Source organism: Pyrgilauda ruficollis, unplaced genomic scaffold (genome assembly GCF_017590135.1).
Source record: "Pyrgilauda ruficollis isolate IOZ18807 unplaced genomic scaffold, ASM1759013v1 scaffold16, whole genome shotgun sequence".
Lineage (NCBI taxonomy): Eukaryota > Metazoa > Chordata > Aves > Passeriformes > Passeridae > Pyrgilauda > Pyrgilauda ruficollis.
Window position 1 is genome coordinate 13816683 of NW_024514764.1, and position 16433 is coordinate 13833115.

The 16433-nt window shown below is 48.3% G+C and overlaps 1 protein-coding gene across 5 annotated transcripts in view; it reads left to right on the plus strand.

The window, feature by feature from the left end:
• Positions 1-359: 359 nt before the first annotated feature.
• PIGQ (phosphatidylinositol glycan anchor biosynthesis class Q) overlaps positions 360-16433 on the plus strand; it is a 37711-nt gene continuing 21637 nt past the window's right edge. Inside the window, exons 1-5 of one of the 5 annotated variants that reach the window (XM_041462371.1) lie at positions 467-490; positions 1058-1397; positions 3542-4232; positions 9815-9946; positions 11504-11624. In XM_041462371.1, the coding sequence (XP_041318305.1) occupies positions 1388-1397; positions 3542-4232; positions 9815-9946; positions 11504-11624 (954 nt within the window). In that variant the 5' untranslated portion in view covers positions 467-490; positions 1058-1387. Of the gene's footprint in view, positions 491-1057; positions 1398-3541; positions 4233-9814; positions 9947-11503; positions 11625-16433 lie in introns of those variants that run through there. The other 4 variants (XM_041462372.1, XM_041462374.1, XR_005954711.1 and 1 more) reach the window with 4 other exon arrangements.

Genomic DNA, 16433 nt, shown 5'->3' on the forward strand with positions numbered 1-16433 from the left:
TTGCCAGTGGGATGGGGAACAACAGGGTTCCCTGAAGAAAGGTGGTCCTTGGACTTTGGGGATGAGGGCAGTGGGGTCCTGTGAGAACAGCGGGGTCCCTCGATTTTGGGAACAGAGGACAGCGGGGTCCTGTGAGGACAGGTGAGCCCCTGCCTGTGGGGATGCAGCCAACAGTGTCCCGTGAGCACAGCCGAGACCCTGGCCCCGCTCCAGGCGGGCGGTGGCAGGGCAGGCGGGGGGCACTGCCGCTCCTTATCGCGCGGCTCAGGCGGCCCCGCCGCTCTCGGGGCCCGCGGGAAGGCGCCGGGACGAGCCTGGGGAGCGGCGCTGCCGGGAGCGGGGCCGGCGGGGCCCGACAGGCCGGGAGCGGGGAGCCGGGGCACCGCGGAACGCGGGCGGCGGGGGGCGGCGCCGGCCGGGCCCGTCCCGCTGCACGGCCCGGCGGCGTCTCCGAGCAACCGCGGGCGGAAGCGGCGGAGCGGAGCGGGCGGTAGGCGCGGGGCGGGCCGGGCCGGGCGCGGGGCCTGCGCGGGGACCGGGGAGCCCTCGCCGGGCCGGGGGCAGCGCCGGGCCCCTCGCGACCCTGAGGGGCTGGAGCGTGTCCAGGGATGGGAACAGAGCTGGGAGGGGCTGGAGCACCAGGAGAGGCTGAGGGAGCTGGGAAAGGGGCTCAGCCTGGAGAAAAGGAGGCTCAGGGGGACCTTGTGGCTCTGCACAACTCCTGACAGGAGGGGACAGCCAGGGGGGTCGGGCTCTGCTCCCAGGAAGCGGGGACAGGACAAGGGGAAACAGCCTCAAGTTGTGCCAGGAGAGGTTTAATTTGTATATAGGTAGGATAGATGGGGAAATTTCTTCACACAAAGCATGGTCAGGCACTGTCACAGGCTGCTTGGGGCAGTGGTGGAATGCCAGCTCTGGAAGTGTTCAAAAAGCTGCGTGAATGTGGCACTTGAGAGCATGGTTTAGTGGTGGTGGTGGTGCTGGGGGAATGACTGGACTTGGTGGTTTTAGAGGACTATTCCAACCTTTACAATTCCACAATTCTGTGATTCTTTAGATCCTGGCCCTAACCCCCTGCAAGGATTGTAGGATGCTCAGGTGTGGGTCTGCAATGGGATCAGTCCACCTTGGCACCCTGGTGCCACAGGACAGCCTCTGGGGTGAGACCATGGCCACATCCCACCATTCACCTTTGCTTTTCTAACAAAAATGCTGGAATTAATCAGCCCTGGGGTCCTGTATTCATTTGTTGGTTTCATTAACACATTTTAGGTGGTATTTATTTTGTTCATTTTGGTGACCTGAGATCATTGCATTGGTGCTCTCAGGGAAAGGTGGATGTTTTCAGCAGAAATAGGTGATTTTAGGCACTTGATGAAGAGACTGCATGAGCAATGGTAAGATTTTTGTATTAAAATTAGCAGCAGTGAAGCAGTTGACTGTGATGACATTTGATATTTCAGTCTGTTGAAATGAATAAGGTGGATGCATGACAAGTCATGGATTTGGGAATATGAGAACATTAACATAACAATAGTTGATCAGCCGGGTTTTCAACTATCAAGATATTTTGTACAGCCTGAAAATCTTATCAGAATCTTCTCTGCCATGTCTCAAGCAGCCAAAGGGTAGATCACTTGACCTGAGCTATAGCCAGAGGAGATGGGTGCATGAAACTATGTCAATTTAAAAAGTTGGGGAAGGTGTCAGAGGAAAAACTCACAAACTAGAGAAGATAAGGATGACAAGTATTTCTACTCCATGAGAAGTTTTCCCAGAGGATTGTGGCTATCTTTAAAAACAATCTCAGTGAAAAATAAGTGTGTGTATGAAGAGTCAGTTGACAATTCCTCTCTGAAATGTCCGGTGGATGGACAGACCTTTAGGGACAGCTGTGCATGGACACTGAGAATGTCTTGTAGCAATACTCACAACAACTCTCTCTTTTTCAATGGGAAAAACATCATGGGGTTGTCTTTGATGTTTTTCCTTGGACTGAGTTTTCCCTTTTACTGCAAAACTGCAAAGTACATCCCAAGGCTTCCCTCTCCCGAGGGATTTTGTTGGCAGTGTGGTGCTGGAAGCACAGTGTTTGCAGGTCCTGAACACACCCAGCACTGGCCCTCACTGCTCCAGAGATCCTCCAACCCCCAGCAAGATCTGGAGGCCACAGAGGGACTTCATTTCTCCTTCTTTGACCAGAGGGATAACCTCAGAGACCTGGAGTCTGTGAGGAAGCAGGATCTTAGAAGAATCATAGATCATGGAACCGTTTGGCGTGGAAAGGACCTTACAGACCATCTCGTTCCACCCCCTGCCACGGGCAGGGACACCTTCCACTGTCCCAGGTTGCTCCAAGCCCCATCCAACCTGGCCTTGGACACTTCCAGGGATGGGGAGTCCACAATTCCCCAGATTACCCCACTGTGAGTGATTAACCCCAGTGGTTAATCACTCCCCATAACTGCTCCTCCATCCCTCCATGCTGTAGGAAATTCCCAGGTGCTGAGCTTTACTGGCTCAGCTCTCTAAGGGAGAGGAAGAAGCCACCAGGCCCTTCCCGCTGCGCATCCTTTCCATGCTGTAAATACCCTCTGTGTTCCCTTTCCAACTGACTGGTCCCTTGCAGAGGAGCAGCCTCGGGGGCCTGCAGAGTTCCACATCCCTAACAAAGCACTGAAGGACAGGAAAGGACAGTGGGAGCCGGATGCTGCCTGTTCTGCGCCAGCGCCCTCCTTACTGCAATTATATTCCTGTTAGAAACCTCCACCTTATTTAAAGAGACACTGTCAACTGCCTCAAAGCTCCTTTCTGGAAAAGTCTCCTAAGGCCATTGAGATGTGTTCTTAATGATGGGGAGAAAAGCACTAAAGATAAAGAGCACTGATAAAGTAGAGGTGCTTCTAATCTTTTAGGCTGTTGAATCTAATGAATTAAAACTGCTTCAATTAATCACTGTAGTCCCTTCTGTCAAAATTATCATCTCAGTTTCCAGATGAGAGGAGTGAGGCAGGAGGAGCTGAGTGATGGGATCAAGGTTGCTCTGTGAGTTTGCTGCAGAGCTCTGGGTTGTAGGGTGGTAAAGGAGACTGAATGGCATGAACCAGTGTTTGAGTGTTGGTAGCGGCAGGAAATACTCCCCAGAGGCACCACGGTGAGCTATGATGTAGTCCCTTCTCTAGGAGGTGCTCCAGCACACCCAGTGCGGGATCCAAGATCTAAGGCTGGGTGAATGCCAGATCTTGGCTGGTCTGGTGGGCTGTGCTTATCTGTGTACCACCATGAAAGACCTTTCCAGAACTGGGAGAAGGGCTTTACTGGGAAACTCCAGGCTCACCTTCCCTCACTTCAAAGACTGCAGATCATCAGGAACCTCCTGCATGTGTGTATGGCTGTTGGCTGTCACTAATGTCATTATTCATGTAGTTAAGCTTAGTGTTTTCGAACATGCTTAGTTCTCCTCTCTGGTGGCTTTGGCCAGCTCAGATTTTCCTTGTGTTCAATCACCATCCTCAAGTTTAATTTTTGTGTTTATTGACAGGTTTACGTCCCTGCAGGGTCGCTGCCATGGTACTGAAGGTGTTCTTTCCAGTGTGCTGCTCCTCAGCGGACAGCGGCATTTTGATCGGCCGCTGGATCTCCGAGCAGAACTCTGCTGTCATCCTTGCTGTGGTACACTTCCCCTTTATCCCTGTCCAGGTGAAGCAGTACCTTGGGGAAGTTCAGCGCGTGACTAAAGTCAGTGTTTCTGTGCTTGGCTCATGGAGCAATAGCAAACAGGGGAAAGAAGAGAGTCTCAGTGAGTTCTTGGAAGACCTTGGGACCATATTCTGCCATGAGCCATGGATCCAGATAAGCAAAGAGGGAGACAGCAAATTCTGGAGCTGTTCTATCCTTCAGAAACACTCTAAGAACCCTCAGGAGGAAGAAATCATCTTGGTGTACTATGACCAGCGCAAGGTTATGCTTTCCCATCTGCACCCCCCTTTGGACACAGCTGGCCAGAGGGCAGAGGATGCATCAAAGCTCTCGGCCATCTTTGACACAGTGGCCAGGAGCCAGGTCCTGTTCATGACAGACAGGTATGACGAGGGGCCCATCAAGCTGACCCACTGGCAGTCGGATGGGGTGGAGGCCAGTATCATCGTGGAGCTGCTGAAGCAGGCCTCTGTGCCTGCCTGCATGCTGCTGACATTCCTGCTCTCACTGGTCTCTGGGATCTGCAGGAGCAGGTAGGTGATGTGACTTCACCCGGCTTGTTTTGCCTGGAAATGTAATTCGTGTTTAGGCATTGCGGGACTACTGCTCAACCCCACTGAGAAATGTGATACAGAATTATTCTGTTGGAAATAGGCTGCTGCAAGAGATCCTGTTGGAGTGGAGCTCCAACAGGAAAACACAAGGCCAAACGCTCCCTCAGAGTTCTTTGTGGAGCTGGGAGGTTTTCTGGGGAGGCATTCATGTCCTCCCCATTTGCAGCAGGGATAGTTCAGCCCTGCTTCATTTTCATCACAGCTGAAACAAAACAGTAGATTTCCAGCTATTCTATGGTTGACAGAATGACGTGAGGCCCTTCTTAGTCTCCATAGCTGGGGACTCCCTCTTCCCTGTTTGCTGTGAGTCCCTCTGCAGCTGTGAAACATCAGCAAATACTGTTTCTAAATCCATCCTCTCTCCAAGAGACTGTAGTGCTGCAACCTTGGCACTTTATAGAAGTTTAGAAGGATTGCTGCTCAGCCTGAATCCTTGGAGAAATCCTGTTCTCACGACTGTGAGTCTGAATAGGATGCTCCAAATGTAACACATGGCAAGTGCTTGGACTGAAAGCTAATTCTGAGCAGATTTGCAGGGAAGAAACTTAGAATCATGGAATCATTTACCTTGGAAAGACCCTCTAAGATCATCGAGTCCAGCCATTAACCCAGCACTGCCAAGGCCACCACTAACCCATGTTTCCAAGTGCCACATGTTCTTTGAATACTTGCAGGGAGGGTGATTTCACCACTGCAGCTGCCTGGAGAGGTTGTGACAGAGAGGAGAGTGGCGTTCTGGTTCTAAGCTGCAAGAAGACACTGTAATTGATGAAATTTTGATAACAGCTACTACTGTATTCATTGATAAATCTTTTTAAGTACAGCCTAAAGGAATTGAGGTATTTAACAGGTTTCCAATTGTGTGATACAGTTGTAAAAGAATTACAGTGAAACTCTTCCCATGCAAAGATTTTCTGAGTGGTTGGCTTACACAGTCTGGTACACAAAGGAAAAACTGACCAGTTTCGGATTATTGGAAGAGATTGAGATTGAAACGTGATATCATCAAGGACCCCTGTGTCCTGGACTGCTCTGTAGACACTGTGTGTTACTGGTTCTTAATGGTGATTGTCGCAGCTTTGTGGCTGGTTAGAAGATTTGGAGTCAGCTCCAAAGGTCCTTTTTTTGGTCTGTGTGCCACCACCACCAGACAGGAGGATTCTTCTTTTCTGCACTGGCACTTGGTCTCACTTGGTCCCATCTCAGCTGGTGCCAGGATTCAGGCCAGGCATGGAGTCAGGTTAAGCTCAAGCCTTGCTGGCATCCAGTTGCAGTCTGCAGTCTAAACATAAGTTGGGAGCTCAAGCTCAGCTGGCAGGTTGGGCCCAGATAGCTGCTACCCAGCATCTCAGGAATTCTGACTTCATCTTTTCCTAGGGCCAGGATGGATGTTTTGAGGTAGAGCAGCAGCCAGCTGTACCTGGCAGCAGGCAGAATGCAAGGCTTGCTGGGCATAAACCTACACTGAGCCTGTCCTTAGCCTTGGGAGGCAGAGCTTTCTCTCTCCTTTGTTTTATTCACCCACCATATCAACTTTATATTTACTTATCTCTTATGTGTTTTAACACTTCAGTCTTGGAGAGCAGAGATTAGTACCTGGCTTTATAACAACTCTCCTGCTTGACCTTCTAAGTCATTTCAAGGAGTTTGGTTCCATTTTGTACCACATGATGTGTGGTACAATTTCCTTCATGCCATCATACTCGAGGCAGGGAGGGTTCAAGATGTCACGTGCAGGTGTCCTTCCAGTCCCCTCCTCCCCATGCTGGGACAGGACATCCCATAAAATAAGATTTACTGGGTTTTTTCTCCTTCAGGTCACAGGACTTCTTTCTTTCCGTTTTTTGTGATGTTAAGGGATAGTCAGTTTTGAAAGGCTAAAGAAAGAGATCAGCAATGTCCTCTCAGGCTGGGGAGGCTTGGGGATATTTGGATATGCCCCTGTTGTGTATTTGCACAGGAGAAGCAGGGCACCAGTGTTGGAAATCTCAGGGAGTGAGTCGCTGCCATCCCTCCAAGCTCACCCCGTGTTCCCAAGTCCTGCACATCCTGAATTAAGGCATTTTTTCAGCACCACCGTGTGCTAAGGGGTGGGCATTGCGATTCTGCTTCAGTGGACCTTGGGGGCAGCATTCCCATTATCCCTAAGGTCTCTGCTCTTGGGGACATTAGGATGTTTTAGTCTTAAGGCAATAAATTCCATGTGCTCGTTTAAAAAAAAAGTCTGTTTATAAGCTCCCCAATTCCTCATTCAAAGGGAGGCACTGCTCCTGCAGTTTCTAGCAAGGAGCAAGAAAGCACTCACGAGTTCTGGTTAATGGAGCTTAATATTTGCATGTGATCCAGATTCGGAAAGATTGCTTTTCATCTGATATCTGAAAATTCCCCTCTCACTCTTGGGAAAAAACTGAATTGGAAAATCAAGACTTACTCATGGAGGCTATGTTAATTTATTGCAAAAATTCCATATATTTGGAAATACCCCAAAGATCTCCTGCTGCTTAAATAATGCAATGACAAAACATCACTGGATATTTGTTGGGTTTTTTTATCTGGTTGGTTTTCCATTGAAGTTCTGAAAATGGTTCTATATACTGTGTTGTAAACAAGTGGGAGTATTTCTGGCAATGCACAGTCGATGTGCAAAGGGGTAGGAGACCACGCAAGGAATATTTTTTTGCCTTCTTCCTCAGTCCTCACAGAGAGGAGAGTTCCCACAGCACATCTTGCAGATGCTCTGTTGAGCTTTTTGCAGTATGTTTGTATTTTTATTTCAAAAAGTACTTGTATGTCTTTCCTTTCCAAAGAAGGTGTGTGAGTGGAACAGAGGTTGTGTTTGTGGTGGTGGGTGAAAAGGGGGTCAGTTGTAGCACAGACAAGGACATCCCTCTGATGTGTTTTTGGCCCCATGGTGTCCACTTGAGGAACTGAGCCATTGCAGGCTGCACAGTGTTTTGGTGCTCTGGGGATGAGGCTGCTTTGGGAATCATTCCCACTTGTGCAAGGCATTTCTTAGGTAGACAACAGCAGCCTGTCCTTTCTCTTGGCTGGGGGTGTCAGACTGGGGGTGACCCAGGGGCTGGCTGCCTCCAGCTTGAGGGGCAGCCATGGATGGTGAGAGACACCCACTGCTGAGAGAGGATGGGACTATCACCCAGTGAGTGTGTAGTGTAGCACAGGCCCCAGAGCTGCTGCTTTCTGCCTGAGCTGACAGGGTCTGGCAGCTGGTGTTTGACCCATAATTCTTCACCTTCAGCCATCTGTACATAATCCCACAGGTAGAGCGTTCCTCCTTCCCCTTCTTTACATTTCAAGTGCAATTCTCTGCTCTAGTCAAGTTTTGCCACACCAGAGTTTGTAACCACTGAGCTGGGGCATAATTGGAAGGGAAAACTCATCTGCTCTCGTGTCTTGGTGAATCTGTGAGCCCAGGTGTGTGTGATCAGTGGCCAGATCAGTCACCCCCTCTCCCTCCCCTGCACGGTGCTCTTTTCTCCACCGCCTCAGCTCCCTCCTCCTGACAAGTCAGCTGAGGAACAGTGCATTCATTTGTCTCCAAGGTGGGAGGCTGTAGCGCAGAGCTGAGTAACTTGGAGACCTCAAATTAAGAATGATTCACAGTACACTGCGTGTGTTTCAAACCCAATGTGTCTGAAATTTGAATGGGGAGGGAGGGGGACTTCAACACTCAGCTCCTTCAGCTGACAAACAATGCACAAAGTGGGGTTCAAAGGGCTCAGGAGGGTGCGGGGAGGAAAGGGACAGCAGCCCCAGGGAACTGAGCAGGGTTTGGAGGAACTGTACCCTTGTGATTTGTGTGAATTGTATAAATAGCAGTGAGCACCCCAGTGTGCCCATCCTGGCCAGTCATGGAGGCATCTGCTGCTGGGCATGGGCTGGCATGCTCTAGGTGAAATCTGTGGAAGGCACGCACAGTTTGCAGGGACATCCATCTCCAGGTCATGCTCAGTAATGATCCAAGTAGCTGTGCAATTTCTAGAGTGAAGCAGGATACAAGGAATAATGGTATTGTGTGAAATTAATGTAACCTGAAAAACCGTGCCAAAGCAGCACAGGAGAGTAGATGAAGTGACTAAAAGTGACCATGGATTCCTGGACCTGTAACAAAAAACAGTAAAACACTGTGAAAATAGTGTAACAACTGACTGGCTGGTGGAGTGTACTCCTGTGTACAGGAGAGAAGTGATCCAAATTATGTCCACATCAGAATTTATCCCCCAAACCAAACCTAGTGCCATGTGTTGCTGTGGTTTCTGTGACCAGCCTGCTCCCAGTACTGTGTCACTTCAGCCTGCACAAATCACCAACTGTCCTTGCTTTATAGGTTGTGTGGTAATAAAAGTAACTCCCCAAAATAATTGAGCATCATTTTGTACTTTTCTTCTGAGTCATAAGAAAAGAACCTTGTGACTGTTTCCTCCCCTACAGGCCTAATGTGGATATTAACTTTGAAACCTAATTAAATGCTAAATGTTATCTACATAATGCTGGTCACTGCAAGGTAGTGGAGAGAAGGTAGAAGTGAAGACCCTGAAAAAAGAATTTGGAAGTAATAAAGAAAAGAAAAAAAAAGAAGAGAAGGATCAAGTGGAAGAAAAAAGATAAGGGAGGGGAAGGGACATAAACTGCATGTAGGGCACAGCTCTTTGTTATACCAAGCTCATACCACACAGAGACTTGTGATCACCTCTGCTCTGGAACCTGGCTGGGAGAGCTGGAGAGGTTCACCTGGAGAGCTGAAGGCTCTGGGGGGACTTTGGAGTCCCTTCCAATGCCTAAAGGGGCTCCAAAAGAACTGCAAAGGGACTTTGAATAAGAGATGGAGGAAAAGGACAAGGGGGACTGGCTTCCCACTGCCAGAGGCCAGGGCTGGATGGGATACTGGGAAGGAATTGTTCCCTGGCAGGGTGGGCAGGCCCTGGCACAGGGTGCCCAGAGCAGCTGTGGCTGCCCCTGGATCCCTGGCAAGGCCAGGCTGGATGGGGCTTGGAGCAGCCTGGGCTAGTGGAAGGTGTCCCTGCCCATGGCAGGGGGGTGGAATGAGACGAGCCTTAAGGTCCCTTCCAACCCAACCCATTCCATGATCCATGATGAGTAACACTGGGGTTTGTGCAGCAGTTACACCGTGTTGTATTGTGGCACTGAACACAACTTGACTCTGCTCTCCTGGAGACTGGGGCATTGTGCAAGCCCAGTGATGTATGCAAAAGCAGAGTTTGGAATGAGGATTGCCTTGTGGCTTCCTTGGAAGAGTGAGACGTGGTTTGACAGAGTGCAAATGAGAGCTTGGGTTGTCTGCATGTCTTGGTCTGGCAGGGCTGCCTTAATTCTGTTAACTTTTCAGAGAGTCATTAACATCTAATCACCAGCTCAGGTTGCACAACCTTAACTTCACACTGACTGTTTTGCATGGATGTTGGATGCTGGCCTGCCTGCTACATGGCAAGGGCAGGAGGAGACATTTCCATGTGTTTCTGCAGGGTGCTGAAGTTTTGGCCTTTGTCTTTCTTGTGGAGCAAACTCTCAACTTGTGAGCAGCTGGGGCATCGCCTGCAGCACCTCCAGATCATCAGCAGCAACAAGAAGGCTCAAAACCAAAATCAGCTGATGAGGTATGGAGTACATGTAAAGTTAGGTGTGTCTTGGCTCTATTCCTGTCTCCTGTGGGGAACCCAAACCATGAATCCCATGCCTGGACAGTACTAGGTCCTCACTGCACTCTATCATGTTGCTCTATTCCCTGCTAGTTTGCATATCTTTACTCTGCACTGTATTCATATGCATATATATTTGTATTTTTATGTGTTAATCATGCCTTTTGCCAGATACCTCTCTTATTCCCTAGCTCAGGAAAGGCAACTGGGATATTGCACCCCAAAAGCTTATACTACACCCATGTGTGAGTGCTTTGGTGTCACTACTCCCACAGGCTCATTGCTTTCACATGCTGTCAACCACAGCCATCCATCAGTGTTCAGTGGCACTTTCCGTAAGAGCAGAAAGGTTTAAATGCTCCCCTTTTTCATCTACTCTTTTGGGAAAGCTTTTTGTGCAGAAACTGCAGACCAGAGACTCCACTTACACTCTTGGAACAGTAACAAAGTGTAAGAGAAAAAGCAAACACGCAGCACAGTGAGAGGAACAGAGCAGAGGTCTGAGACAGATATTGGATGCCCTACAGCTCTTCCACAGCCAGTCTTGTTCTGTGTGGTTCTCTGATCCTGCAGTAATGGACTCCCAGGGAACACTTAAAATAGATTAACAGATTTGAAGGCCAAAAGTAACTGTGATTTTTCAGTCTGATTCCTGAATAACTCACGTCATGGAATTCCATTCAGAAGCTCTAGTGAGGAAGGGGCAGCTCAGCAGCCCTTCTGTGTTTGTGTATGAACCCAAAACCACTATTTATTGCCTTGTCTGGGAAAGCCATCTGATCTCAGTGTGGATGTGCCAAGTGCTGCTGCCCTTTCTACTGGTAATTGGTAAATCCCCCCTGAGTGTGTATATACCTTTCTGTCTAACATTCCTTTTTGTAGCTTCAATCCCCTCTTTGCTCCCTACTAAGGAAGGTTTTGTGGTGTGGCAGGCTCTGAGTGGCTCTGAGTTTAGAATCATGGTATCGCAGAATATCCTGAGTGGGAAGGGAGCCACAGGGATCATCCAGTCCAGCTTCTGGCCCTGCATAGGCACCCCAACAATCCCACCCTGGGCATCCCTGAGAGTGTTGTCCAAATACTCCTGGATCTCTGGCAGTCTCGGGGCTGTGCCCATTTTCTGGAGAGCCTGGGCAGTGCCCTGCACCCTCCTGGGGATGAACCTTTTCTGATATCCAACCTAAACCTCCCCTGCCTCAGCTCCAACCGTTCCTTTGGGTCCTGTCCCTGTCACAGAACGGAGCTGCTCCTCAGGAGAGAGCTGTAAACAGCTGTGAGGTCTCTACTCAGTCTTCCCTTCTCCAGGCTGAGCAAACCTCTCCTGTGCTTGGGTACAGAAGGAGCAGCACAACAATGGAAGTGAAAAGATTCTGAAATTGTTCCTCTTCAGTGAGTTGTCCTGGTGTCCCTGGCACATTTAAGGTGCTACATAAGCGAAGCCAACAACTGTCATTGAAACATTAAACACTGTCCTTCCTTTTTCTCTAAATCTGTTTCTCTCTACCCTGTCTGCAGGAAAGCCAACATCTTTGTGTCTCTGCTGATTGATATGGCCCTGGGGATACTGCTGATGTCGTGGCTGTACAGGAAGAACCGCATTGGTCACCTTGCTGACACTCTCATCCCTGTGGCTGACGTAAGTCTGGCCAAATCTGATCCCCTTTCACCTGCTCTGGGTTGGTTGTTAAGGAGGCAATGCCTCACACACAAGCTTTCAGAGAGACCTGTCTGAAGTCATGCAAATTAGGTCTCCTCAAGAGCAGTGAAATCTTCAAATCAAGCCTGTTGGGGCTGCTCAAAAGAAACTCAGCTCTGCTTTGCATATGCTGTGAATAGTAATTAGATGTTTATGGGAGGGTTCCTCGAGCTTCTAAAGGAACAATTATGGCTTGGACAGGACTCTGCAGCTGCAGGTTGGGTGGTTATGGAGCCATAGTGCTTTATTTTTTTTTTCTGGAGTCAACAGAAAGGGTCCTCAGGTTGTTGCTATATGGGTTGTTCATGGTGAAAAAAAAGCTGTAACCTGGGTTGAGCCTGATAAACTGTTGGAAAGTCAAATATGATAAGCAGTGCAGCTGTGCTTGTGGAAGGAGTTTCTTGGGGAAGTCCAAAGGCTTTTCTGGTCAGGGTACAAACACCTGAAATCCTGCCTAAGAGCTCTGGGATATGGCTAAACTAGGAAAACCTGCCGTGTGTTGTGATTTTCTTAAACATAACTCCTCTTGCCCACTGAGATCCCTCAACATCAGCAGAAATTCATGGATAGCCAGTATGACTCACACTGTCCTGCTCTTCTGGTGGTTCATTTTAGGTACAGAGCTCCAGTGTATCTGTTTAGTGGCAGTAAGGAACATATAATGTACTTCAGAGGCTGGAGACCAGACTACTAATCTGAGGTCAGCTCTCTTTTAAGAGCTTCTGTGTCTTGGGATTACATGTGCAGCCAATTTTGAGCCCTGCCATGCAGCTGCACAGCCTAATCCTTTCTCTGCCCACTTTTCTTTCATTTCTGCATGAGTCTTTCCACTGGTTTCTTTCTACCAGCTGGACAATGTCTTCTCTCTGCTCTTTCTCCAGCTTCTTGGTTGGGAAGAATTTGATTTTGATCAGAGAATTCCAGCAGCGGTTTATTTTTCCTACTTATGCTGCATTTCCTGGGAAGACCTCACATTTCCCTTGACGATGATCTTTTTGGTCCATGTCTAACTCCTTAATTATTGCAAGGTCTCTGATCATTCTTGTACATGCTGGACTTTCAGAAGGCATGTATGGATTGTCCAGCATAGCTGTGGATCAGGACTGTTGCTGGTTTTCTTATCTTTCATAGTCAAACTTTTAAGGACAGTATGTGTGCTGTAGATGCTACTCAGCAGCGATGGTGGCTAGGGAGAACCACATTTGTTGCAGGACTCTTGGTCTTGTGTTTGAGCTATACACTGCAAATATTCTTCTAAGCCTTATTCCTACATCTTTTCCCTTACAGATATTTCAGCTGGAGAAGTTTAAGTTCTCTAGAGCTTTCCCTTTGGGATTACTGGAAGTGCCCAACTCTCAGAAATCTGATTTCTTAACAAGTCTGCAGGGAAGTGGCTTTGGCTGCATTCCTGGTTGCACAGGTGGCTCCGGGAGGGATTCCATCTGCCCAGTGTCTTTGGCAGATGGACGCTCTCCGTGCTCAAGGTGTGTCCAGCCCCAGCACCTGTCCTGGACAGGCTTTCTTGTGAGGGTTGCTTGTTTGTTCCTCTTTCAGTAATTTAGCTCATCTGTCACTCAACTTTTGCATCATAGTGACAGCTATCTTCACCAAGTCTCCTCCATGTGTGGACTCTGTTACCTGGCTATCACCAGGAGCTGTTTGCTTTCATTCCTGGAAGTGCTGACTCCTCCATGTCTGGGGGGGCTGATAGCCAGTCAGTGCCTTTCTTCCCTGTTTTTCCAGGCTTATCAGTTCAGGCCATTCAGAACTCTTCTTTTTTCCAGCCTTACTTTCTTCTTCCAGGCACACGAGATTGTGGACATGAAATAGTTTGGAGTCTTTTTACTCCCTTTGCTGGGCATTGATTTATATGCATTATGTGCAGGCCTTAAAAAATGCAGATCTGAGTGATCCCAAAATACACCAATGACTTCAGCATGTGGCGTAGAAGCCAGCACCACTTCTTTTCCAGTATGACAGCAAAATCTCCCCTCAGCCATTCAGCAGTAGGTTTCCTCTCTGCTGCTGAGTGTCCATCTGGTCTGCATTATTCCCATCACTGGGTTTTCTCAAGTGCTTGTGTGTTGCCAAGTTCAGTAACTCAGCATTCCCTGTGTGCAGAGAGCCCCTGTTCCTTCCCTAACACTCTTCTGCTTTGAGCTGTGCCCAGATAATGCTGATAGCATTGACCCTACACCTCTGTGTCTGTTGATAAATAGAACATTGGATATCTCATTTGCCCCAGAGGGTGCTGGGCACTGTCCAGGGTCCCCAGGGAATAGTCACAGCCCCGAGGCTGCCAGAGCTCCAGGAGTGCTGGGAAAATTATCTCAGGGATGCCCAGGGTGGGATTGTTGGGTGTCTGTGCAGGGCCAGGAGCTGGATTGGATGATCCTGATGGGTCCCTTCCCACTCAGGATATTCTATGTTGCTGTTATAATAAGGTTGTTATGTATAATAAGGCTATATACATAACCTCACTTTAACATTATTGATTTTAATATTGACAGACTACCCTTATATAACACATAACCTTATTGGTTTGATTGATTGATTTTAACATTGACAAAATCCCAGCTGTGTGGGCCCTGGATACAGTGCTTGGGTTTTTTCCAGCCAACATCTCTCTGGAAGGCAGCAGTGCAGGTGGGTGATTTTGACTCAGCACTGCCAGGGTCACAAGCTCAGCCTGCTGCCAGGAGTTCAAGATGTGTTCCCTGGCCATCCTTTGTCATCCTCTGATAAAATGGATTTCACATCAGCACTTGGGTGGCAATTATTGATGCTGCACAAGACATCACTGAGTGCAGCTCCCACTTTCCCAGCGTGGTGAGCTGTACTGTACTGGTTGTAATAACAAGCTGCTTTTGTCACTCAGTGAGGCAGATGTGATTCAGAGACACCCAGGGAGTAACTGGCAAGGAACTGTTAGGAAAGACTGATTTTTGAAGGAGGCTTTCAAATCCAAAAATGGAAAACTTCAATGATCTTCTCTCTGTAGGTGTCCTCACAACTCCTACCTTCCTCCTTCTCTTGATCTCACCAGGCTTCCCAATGGTAGTCCTTGCTTTTGCCTTCCACAAGACAGCCTTCTTTCAGAAATACCTGGCTCAAAGCTCTGCACTGGTTTTAAACAGAGCTGCTTATAAACCATCTCCTTTTTTTTCCCCTTTATTGCTTTTATCCTTGCTGATGTCTCTTTTTCCTAAGTTGCGATCTGTTTGAAACAGTTACATATTTATCATAGATTGTGCCTGCAAAAGCTTTACTGGGGCTTGGAGATAATTGGATGTATGCTCCTAGTCAGTCTTGTTCCACTGATCCATAAACAAAGCAAGCAGAGAGAGAGCTTCCTGAAAAATATTTTTAGATGTTAATTTATAAAATAATGTATCTTAGAGCCCCAGCCACCTGCAACAGACACAGGGCAGGTGTGTCTGACAGGGACAGCTTTGGCTCTGTGTGCTCTGACTTGCACCAGATAGAGCCCTTAAAGCTGGAAAAGACCTTTAGGATCACCAAGCCCAACCATCAGCCCAGCACCACTGTGTTCATCACTAACCCCTGTCCACAAGGGCCCCCAGAGATGGGGGCTCCACCACTGCCCCAGGCAGCTGTGTCAGTGCCTGACCACCCTTTTAGTGAAGAAATTTTCTCAATATCCAATGTAAACCTCTGCTAGTGCAACTTAAGGCCATTTCCCCTTGTCCTGTCCCTGTTCCCTGGGAGCACAGCCCGACTCCCCCATCTGTCCCCTCCTGCCAGGGAGTTGTGCAGAGCCAGAAAGTCCCTCCTGAGCCTCCTTTTCTCCAGGCTGAGCCCCTTTCCCAGCTGGTTCAGCTGCTTCTGATGCTTCAGCCCCTTCCCCAGCTCCACTCCCTGGAGCATCACAGTGCCCTGTGTGTCCTTCTCCAGCCATGTCACATCAGCATTCATCCTCTGCACATGGAAACTAGGAAGAAGAGCATGACAGGAAAGAGAATATTTCCACAGTGAGCTCATCTAACCCTCGTTACTGCCAGTCTCTCTCCAGTTTGGTCATGTCCCAGTACCCTGTTATGAAACGCTTCCAAACACTGTATCTGATTTATTAATATGCCCACATTCAGTATTCATGACTGCAGGAGGGGAATCGGACTCAGCGTCACCTTTCCTGATTCTACTTGCTATTGATCAGTCCTAAAATATCTGTCTGGAAAACAACCTGCAAGGTTATGCTTCAGGACTCTGTTTTGAGATGCCTTGCCCAGCTAAATAACAGCAAGGTAGGGCACCTTCCCAGGGCTACGTGCCCCTGTCAGGGTTTAGCAGCACCTCTGGGACTGGCAGCCTCCAGAAATACTGCCTGCTAAAACTCAGCCTTGCTGAAGGACTGCTTTCAAGCATTTAAATATTTCATTAAAATCCCCAAATGCTTTTTCTAAGTTACCAATCCAACACTTTAAATATTAAAACCAGTCTATTTATAAAGCAGCAAATGCTTCTCAGCCACAGAGGTGAGCTCCATGGGATCCAATCAGTCCTGACTTGCAGCGAGACAGACAGAAAAAGAAGGGAATAGCAGGACAAGCCTTTTGGAGAAGTTGAAAATGGAGCCATTAATTTTGCCACTGCACTAAAAGTAAATGTTTACAAACTCATTTTGCCAGGATCTGTTGATTAATAAAGAAAACTGAACCATTCCTTGGAAATATTTTTTCCATAGGGAAGTGATACATGTGAATGATAAGGAAAGTAGGCTACAGTGCA